Source organism: Priapulus caudatus, unplaced genomic scaffold (assembly GCF_000485595.1).
Source record: "Priapulus caudatus unplaced genomic scaffold, Priapulus_caudatus-5.0.1 Scaffold384, whole genome shotgun sequence".
Classification (NCBI taxonomy): domain Eukaryota; kingdom Metazoa; phylum Priapulida; class Priapulimorpha; order Priapulimorphida; family Priapulidae; genus Priapulus; species Priapulus caudatus.
The window spans coordinates 55,694-66,399 of NW_014577445.1; the positions used below are offsets into that span (position 1 = coordinate 55,694).

Genomic DNA, 10,706 nt, shown 5'->3' on the forward strand with positions numbered 1-10,706 from the left:
GCTTCAGCCGTGATGTAACAATCACACAACCATGATGTAAACATCACCACAACCGTTATGTAACCAATCACACAACCATTGATGTAACATCATACATCGGGATTGTAACAATCATACATCCGCTGATGTAACAATTCACACAACCATGATTGTCAAAATCATACATCGTGATGAAACAATTAAACTACCATGATGATAACAATCATACATCCATGAGTGTAACAATCACACAACCATGATGTAACCAATATACATCCGTTGAGTAACGATCATACATAGTGATGAACAATCACGACAACCATGAGTGCTAACCAATCATACATCCGTTTGATGTAAACAAATCACACAAACTGTGCATGTAACAATCATACATCCGTGATGTAACAATCACACAACCGTGATGTAACAATCACACATCCATGATGTAACAATCACACAACCGTGATGTAACAATCACACAACCATGATGTAACAATCATACATCCGTGATGTAACAATCACACAACCATGATGTAACAATCATACATCCGTGATGTAACAATCACACAACCATGATGTAACAATCATACATGCGTGATGTAACAATCACACAACCATGATGTACAATCATACTCCGTGATGTAACAATCACACAACCATGATGTAACAATCATACATCCGTGATGTAACAATCACACTGACCACAACTAACCCTCTTCTAAACAAAGCCACACAACCAACCCCCCTCACCACTTCCAACACGCCTAAAACACTTACCATGATGTAACAATCATACAGTCGCGCTGATGCTAACCAATCAACACAACCATGATGCTAACAACGTCATACATCCGTGAGCTAACAATCACCACAACCATGATGTAACAATCATAACATCCGTGATGTAAACAATCACACAACCATGATGGACAATCATACATGGCGTGATGTAACATCCACACAGCACCATGATGTAACAATCATACATTGTGCTGAATGCTAACAAGCATACACTCCGTGCAGTCGTAACAATCACACAACCATGATGTAACAATCATACATCCGTGATGTAACAATCATACATCTGTGATGTAACAATCACACAACCATGATGTAACAATCATACAACCATGATGTATGCAATAACGTAACTATTTTACCACTGCAATCATTGCAACAGGAAATAAGACAATAAGTGACGTACATTGGATAAGAATAACAGAAGAACGTAGATTTTCCCAATTAAAAAAACATATGCTTGCATTTCCTTTGAGAGCCGTTCACCGGTCTGGCTGTATTTTAACATTCAACATAAGGTAAAAACATAAAGAGTTTGTGACATGTTCACGTTGCTACCTGTGAGGCGCGTATGTTGACGTCGCCAAGTGAGAATAAACGTTGGATTACGCTGCGATGAGCTTCATTCTTGATCACAGCGAGGGAGGCCAACATGATGGCAGTATAACCAGCCTGCGGAGACACACACACACACACACGGTCACCACCGTATTCAAACACTGCACGTGACACAGAGCACGAATCGCTAAATCCCACGTAAACGTTGGGGATGAATGGAAAATTGTTTGCAGAGTAGAGAACAGCTAAAAAATCGATAATTGCACAATTACACTCGTAATCAAATACTACACGCAAGGTAAACCACAAATCACAAATTGTCGAATCTTCGGATAATGATGGACATGAATAGAAAACTATTTGCAAAGTATAAAAGAGCAAAAAACGATAATTACGATTGCATGTTGAAACTATAAAAGAAGAAAAACTGGTTGGAAGACAAAACTGTCAATCACACCGATTTTCATTCCGACATTCATTCAATATCCATGCATGCCCAAATCATATCAACTATTTCACTAGACTCTTTCTCTCTCTATCTCCCCCCCTCTCTCTCTCTCTCTTTCTCTCGCTCTCTTTTTCTCTCTCCATCTCGCTTTATCTCTCTCTCCTTCTTTCTCTCCCCATCCCACTCCACGCCACGCCACACTGCACCACGCCGCGCCACGCCGCGCCACGCCACGCCACACTGCACCATGCCGCGCCGCATCGCGTCATGATCTCACCTTGTTTTGTCGGTTGACATCGCAGACCTTGGAGTCTAGCAGCAGACTGACGATGTCGAAGTTGCCGTGGGAGACGGAGTAGTGCAGGGCCGTGTTGCCGTTGTTGTCGGCCATGTTTACGACCTTGGCGAGATGTTCGTGCGATATCTCCTCAAACTCGTCCAAATAGTCCTCCACCTACGCAGCGGCGTGCAAACGCAGACACGTAAAACGTGTAAAAACGTGTGAAATGAGTAAAATGTGTAAAAACGTGTGAAATGAGTAAAATGTGTAAAAACGTAATGTGTTAATCATGTAAAATGTAAACGTGTGAAATGCGCGCAAACGCAAACACGTAAAATGTGTACAATGTGTAATAACGTAATTGTGTAAAATGTAAAAACTCAAATGCATAAAATGTGTTAAACGTAAGCGTATAAAATGTATAACAGCGTAAACGTGTGAAATGTGGGAAAATACTTCAGTATGTATTCGTGGGCGTAGTGTCACATCTTAAGCTATGATAAAATTCGAGAACAAAGACGATTTAATGGGTAGAATATTTCAGTAAAGAGTTGCAGTCTGAGCAAAGTCGTTCTAGGGAGGGACCTCGAGTCAAAATTACGAAAGAAAAACATTTTCTATGGTCGTTCAGAAACAACGTGTAGGATAAGATTAATTTAGGAATCATTTCGTTTTATTATTTTTTACAATTTCTACATTAATTGCATTTACGTTAATTGTATTTTAAGATTACGTTAAGATTTAATTAAATAAACATAATTTTTATTTTACTAAAATATCGATAAGCAGTGGCAATTCTTCAGGGCCCCCCTCAGGCTATGAGTGCTGAGTTTAGGCATACCTGGTGTGGATTGGCATTCTTCTGACTCGAGGCTTTGAACCATTCACGTTGAATCACTGCGATCGCATGAAGCTGAAAACAGACGGGAGAATGAGACCTTAATACTCGTAATATTCACCTACATTCACAATGTCACGTATATATTTTATATATAGGCCCCCTACCTACATTATATTATAGTCATCTATTATTCTATCGAGACTATATATACATCTTATCATCATTATTGCATATTTTTTTACTACTGGTTTTATAACTTCGCATGACGTGCACTGATTAATTAGACTTGCTGATTAAAATCGGCTAATGGAATTCTTGACGTTTTCGATCCTTACCACTTTCTTTGGAGTTGGTTTCACGGGTTTTTTCATGTATCCGTCCAGTAGCTTGCAGCTTGCACTCATCTCCCCACCCAGCGGGAACCTGAGAACACAGCAACACCCGTACATGAGCGGATATAACAACGACGAGACACGCACAAACCATTACGATAGCGATACCAAGTATGAAAAAGAAATATAGAACACAACCAACCATGTTACATACAATACAAGTATGATAACAATAGAGACACCACAACCATGTACATAGCGATTACCAAGGTAGAATAACAACATGGAGCGACGCCACCAACCATGTACATTACGATACCAAGAGTGAATAACAGACATAGCAGACACCACCAACCATGTACATTTACGATACCAAGAGTGAATAACAGCATAGAGACACCCCAACCATGTACATACGATTACCAAGCACGTGAAATTAATAACAACATTAAGAGACACACCAAACCACGCTACATACGTACCAGTATAGGTGAATAACAACATAGAGACGCCACCAAACATGTACATACGATGACAATATGAATAACAAACATGAGACGAGCGGCTACCAACCATGGTACATTACGATACCATGAGATTAAAACACATAGAGACACACAACCACGTACCATACGATACCAAGTATGAATAACAACATTGAGACGCCACCAACCATTGTACATACGATACCAAGGTATTGAAATAACAAATGGAGACACGACCAACCACGTACATACGATACCAAGAAGTGAATAACAACATAGAGACACGCACCAGTAGGCCATGTACATACGGTAGTTACCAAGAGTGAATAACAGACAGTAGAGGACGCCACCAACCACTGTACATACGCCATACCAAGAGTGAATAACACATAGGAGGACGCCACCAACAGTACATACGATACCAAGTATGAATAACAACATAGCAGACACCACCAACCATGTTACATAACGATACCAAGAGTGAATAAAACAACATAGAACACCACCCAGACCACGTACATACGATACCAAGTATGGAATAACAACATGGAGACCACCACCACACCACGCACATACGATAACAAGACGATGAATAACAACAATAGAACGCCACCAACCATGTACATACTATAGCGCAAGATTAATATTCGAGACATAGAGACACCACCAACCAGGTACGTTACGATACAAGATGTGAAAAAACAACATTAGCAGACACGCTACGACGCGAGTTGGGGACATACGAACCAAGTATGAATAACAACAGGTATGATCGAGCCGAGGCCAACCACGTACATACGATACCAAGCTATAATAAGCAAGCATAGAGACACCACCAACCATGTACATACCGCCATAGCCAAGTATGCAATAACACATAGAGACGCCACCAACCAGTGTACAACGATACAAGGATGTGAATAAACATAACATGAAGACTACCAGCCAACAGTTACATACATTACAATGAGTGAAATGAACAGAAGCATGGAGACGGAGCACGCAGGAGCGGAGGGGTGTACGATACGGTGGGGATAACCAAGTATGATAACACATAAGAGACACCACAACCCATGTACATACGCATACCAAGGCAGTGAAAAACAACATAGAGACGCCTGATGGCTCGAGAGCGTAGTGTACATGACAGATACCAAGTAATGAATAACACATAGAGACACCACCAACCACGTCATACGATACAACGAGTGAAATAATCAACATAGAGACACCACCAACCATGTGGACATACGATACCAAGGTATGACATAACAACATAGAGACACCACCAACACGCTACATACGGATACAAGAGTGGATAGAGACAACATAGAGACGACACCAGACCATGTACATACGAGACCAAAGTATGAATAAAAGCATAGAGACACCACCAACCATAGCTACATACGATACAGTGGAGTTGTTATTGAATAACAACATAGAGACACACCAAACCATGTACAATACGATACAAGAGTGAGAATAACAACATAGAGCACACCACCAACACCAATTACATCGAATACAAGCGTGAATAACAACATAGAACACACCAACCACGTCACAATACCGAATACCAAGAGTGAATAACAACAGAGAGGACCCACCAACATAGTACATACGGATACCAAGAGTGAATAACAACATAGAGACACCACCAACCATGTACCATTACGAGTACCAAGACTTGAATAACAACCATAGAGACAACACCAACCATGTACATTACGATACCAAGACGTGAATTAACCAACGAATAGGAGACACCACCAACCACGCTACAGTGACGATACAGAGTGAATAACAACATAGGCAGACGCCACCAACCATGCTCATACATACAAGAGTGAATAACAAACTAGAGACGCCACCAACCACTGCTACAATACATACCAATATGCAATAAACGAATATAGAGCACCATCCAGACCATGCTTACATGTACATACCAAGACGTGAATTAACAACATTAGAGACACCACAACCACTGTACATACGATTACCCAGTAGAATAACAACATAGAGACACCCAAACCTACCATGTACATACGATACCAAGTATGCAATAACAACGATAGGAGACGCCACCAACATGCTACAATACGATACCAAGTATGAATAACAAAACCATGAGACATCCACCAACCAGTGTACATCACGATACAAAGAGTGAACTAACAACATAGAGACGCCCACCAACCATGTACATACGATACCAAGACGCTGAAATAACAACATAGCAGACGCACCAACCATCTACATGACGATACAAGAGTGAATAACAACATAGAGACGCCACCAACCATGTCCTACATACATACCAAAGCTATGCGAGATAACAACATAGAGACACCAGCCAACCATGCACGTACGATACAAGAGTGAATAACAACATAGAGACACCACCCAACAGTACATACGATACCAAGGAGGATAACAACTATAGAGACACACCACACCATGATACATACGGATACAAGTATTGAAATAACAACATAGAGACGCCACCAACCGATGTACCAACGATACATATATGAATAAACAACATGCGAGACCACCACCAAACCATGTATCGTACGATACAAGAGTGAAATTAACAACATTAGAGACCACCACCAACCAATGTACATACGATACCAATATGAATAAAACATAGAGACACCACCAAACCATGTACATACGATACCAAGACGGTGAATAACAACATAGAGACGCCACCAACCATGTGACATACGATACCAAGTGCTATGAATTAACAAACATAGAGACACCACCAACCATGTACGTACGATACCAAGACCGTGAAATAAACAACATAGCAGGACACCACCAACCACGTACATACGCAACCAGAGTGAATAACAATATACGAGACACCACCACCAGGTACATACGATACCAAGTATGAATAACAACATGGAGACAGCCCACCCAACCATGCTACATACGATACCAAGACAGTGAATAACAACAGTAGAGACACCACCAACCAGGTACATACGATAACAAAGAGGAATAACACATAGAGACACCACCAAACCATGCTACATACGATACCAAGTATGATAACAGACATAGAGCAACACCACCAACCAACTGTACCATTACAGATACAAGAGGGAAATAACACATGGCAGACTCGCCACCAACAGTACATACGGCATACCAAGTATGGGTAATAACAACATGGAGGACACACCAACCATGACGTACGATACCAAGAGTGAAGGATAACAACTAGAGACACCCACCAACACGTACATACGATACAAGAGTGAATTAAACAATATAGCAGACACTACCAACCATGTACATTACGATACAAGAGTGGAATAACAACATAGAGACGCCACCAACCATTGTACATACGATACCAAGAGTGAATAGACCAACATGCGGAGACTCCACCAGCCAGTACATACGATACAAGATGAATAACAACATAGCAGGAACACCACCAACATCTACATACGCATACCCAAGCTATGAATAGAACAATATAGAACACCACCAAACCATGTACCATTACAAGATACCAAGTATGAATAACAACATAGAGACAACACCAACATGTACATAGCGCATACCAAGTCATGAATAACAACAAGAGAGGGGGGGGGGGGGGGGGGGGGGACACCACCAAACCACCGACATGACGATACCAAAGAGGAATAACAACATGGAGACACCACCAACAGTACATAACGGCATACAAGTATGAAAATAACAACATAGAGACACACCAAGACCAGTACATCACCGATACCAAGTAATGAATAACAACATGAGCAGACGCAACCAACCACTGTACATTACGATACAAGGAGTGAATAACAACATAGAGGGGGACCGCCCACCAACCACTTTACATACGATTTACATAGAGTGAATAAACCCACCATAGCAGACACACCAACCACGTACATACGATACCCCAGAGGTGAATAGACAAAATTAGAGCACACTCACCAACCAATGCTACATACGATACCAAGTGAGAATAACAACATAGAGACGACCACCAACCATGTACATACGGATACAAGACTGAAATAACAACGATAGAGGACGCCACCAGACATGTACATACGAATACCAAGTATGAATAAAACAACATAGAGACACCACCAACCATGTACGTTACGATACCAAGACGTGAATAACAACAATAGGAACACCACCAACCACGTACATAACCGATACCCAAGAGTGAATAACCAATATAGAGGACACCACCCAACCAAATTACATACGCATACCAAGTATGAATAACAACATAGAGGACGCCACCAACCATGTACATACGATACCAAGTATGAATAACAACATGGAGGACACACCACCATGTACGCTACCATTACCAAGAGTGAATAACAGACATAGAGACACACCAACCCATGTACATACGATTACAAGTATGAATTAACAACATAGAGACGACCACCAACATCCCTGTCGTACATTACCGGGATTTAACCAAGAGTGAATAACAAAGCAGTAGCAGACGCCACCAACCACGTACATACGATACCAAGACACCGTGAATAACAACATAGAAGATTCGCCACCAACCATGTACATGACGATACCAAAAAGTGCAATAACAACATAGAGACACCACCAACCATGTACATACGATACAAGACTGAATAACAACATAGAGACGCCCCACCAACCATGTACGTACTGATACAAGGAGTGAATAGACAACATAGAGCAACGCACCCAACCAGTGTACATACGCATACAAGATGAATAACAAACATAGAGACACCACCAACCATCTGTACATACGATACCAACGAGGTGAATAACACATAGAGACGCCACCACCACCATGCTTGTACATTACGTACCAAGAGCTGAATAACAACATAAGACACACCAACCAGTGTACATACGATACCAGCAGGGAATAACACATCTAGAGACGCAACCAACCATGTACATACGATACAAGCCAGTGAATAACAACATAGAAGACGACCACCAACATGTACATACGCACCAAGCAGTGAAACACATAAGCAGACACACCAAACCATGTACGTAGCGGAGACCAAGAGTGAATAACAACATAGAGACAGCCACCACACCAGTGTACATACGATAACCAAGTATGAATAACACATTGGAGACACCACCAACCATGTACATACGATACAAGAGTGAATAACAAACATAGAGACACCACCAACCATGTACATACGATAACAAAAGCGACTAACAGCTAAATTTGTTTATATTAAATTTTGTTTTTTAATCCAGTGTTTTTATACTTTATATTTTTAATTTTTGTTTGTTTGTTTTGTTAATTTATTATATAATTTTGTTTTTGTTTTTATTTTCGTGATGACATGTTAATCTCAATCTTATTCTTAGTAAAGTCAAGCACGTAGTAACTGTTACTCGAGGGAAACGTCAGAAGTGGACTAGTGTCTGTTCTACAGAGGTGGCTATCTACCAAATCTGTTTGATTGTAATTTATGCATATGTGCTGCTGTTTCTGCAATCTGTTATGTCCATTCAGCCCACCCGATGCACTCACCCTCCTTGCATCTCATCGCAGCCCTACCCACATATCCATCTATCCATCCATGCGTCCAAGATACCCACCCACTCACTCTCCCTGCCACCCACTCACCCTCCTGCCCTCTCATCACCTACCCCACATATGATATCCGATCTATCCATACCATCCATCCATGGCGTCCACAATACCCACCCCACACTCCCTCCACCCCCTCCCCCACCACCGCACACATCCATTGCATCCATTCATCTATCTGCGATGAGGGTGTGTTAGCAGCAGTATAATCAGTGAATCAGCTTAGCCGGCGTGTGGCGCCGGTGGCTTTCATGACCACGAGCTCATTAGCAACCTTGATTTAACAGTTAGTAACCATTGATTTTAACACTTGTTATCTCTCCGATCTGGGCGTTATTCAAAACACATCGCCCCACCAGCAAACGTAGACATTGATTTTTACACTTGTTTCTCTCCGTTCTGGGGTATCAAACACATGCCGCCACACCAGCAGCCACCAGCAGCAGAGCGTGATGCCCTACAGTTACTGAGCTAGAGCTATGATTAGCAGAATAGGTGCTGGTGCGGTTCTACCAGGCCAATGTTCGTGATTACACGCGCACCCCCACCCCACGTCAGCACCCTCTCTCTCTCTCTCTCTCTTCTCTCTCTCTCTCTCTCTCTTCTCTCGCCTCTCGCTCTCGCTCCGCCTCTCGCTCTCGCTCTCCTCTCTCTCTCTCTCTCTCTCTCTCTCTCTCTCTCTCTCTCTCTCATCTCTCTCCTCTCTCTATCTCATCCAACGTAACTCTCTCTTACTCAACTCTCTCTCCTCTCTCTCTCTCTCTCTCTCTCTCTCACTAACTCTCTCTCTCTCTCTCTCTCTCTCTCGATCCTCTCTCTCCGTACTCGTCTCTCCCTCGTCTCGTCGCTCTCTCTCTCTCTCTCTCTCTCTCTCTCTCTCCATCTCTCTTTCTCTCCTCGCTCTCTCTCTCTCTCTCTCTCTTGCTCTCTCTTCTCTCTTTCACTAACTCTCTCTATCTCTCTCTCTCGCCCCTCTCTCTCTCTCTGCGCACGGTCGCGGCCGGCGATTTTAGTCGTTACATGCGCGCGTCTGCCGTTCGACTGTTAAGATGCTCGCTGCAGCGTGAAGATTCTTCCGCTTTCACCTTCCCATGCCCCTTTTTTCTATTCACCGTTCATTACCGAACTTATTTGACTTTGGCCGTAGGATTTTGAATTTGTTACATGCGTTTACAGGGCAAACTCCACATAGCAACGCGCTTACATATCAGAATGGACAGACAGACCTTCCTCGGCCATGACCTTCCAGACTACAGACAAGGTCCGCTGACGCTGTGTTTCAGCGGGGCTCGCTACTGTTAGCAGGCCGATCTCTATATTTAGAACACGACCACCTGGGACTAATTTTAGCAATTTCTCTTACATAGTATACAG

At 42.3% G+C, this 10,706-nt stretch overlaps 1 protein-coding gene across 1 annotated transcript in view; it reads right to left on the reverse strand.

Annotated features, from left to right (window-relative positions):
* Positions 1 to 10,706, reverse strand: part of LOC106809782 (KN motif and ankyrin repeat domain-containing protein 1-like) — a 17,625-nt gene that overhangs the window by 4,092 nt on the left and 2,827 nt on the right. Inside the window, exons 2-5 of the mRNA XM_014812985.1 lie at positions 3,240 to 3,327; positions 2,905 to 2,976; positions 2,061 to 2,237; positions 1,336 to 1,449 (exon numbers count right to left, since the gene is read on the reverse strand). Coding sequence (XP_014668471.1) covers positions 1,336 to 1,449; positions 2,061 to 2,237; positions 2,905 to 2,976; positions 3,240 to 3,308 — 432 coding nt within the window. The 5' untranslated portion in view covers positions 3,309 to 3,327. The remainder of the gene's footprint in view (positions 1 to 1,335; positions 1,450 to 2,060; positions 2,238 to 2,904; positions 2,977 to 3,239; positions 3,328 to 10,706) is intronic.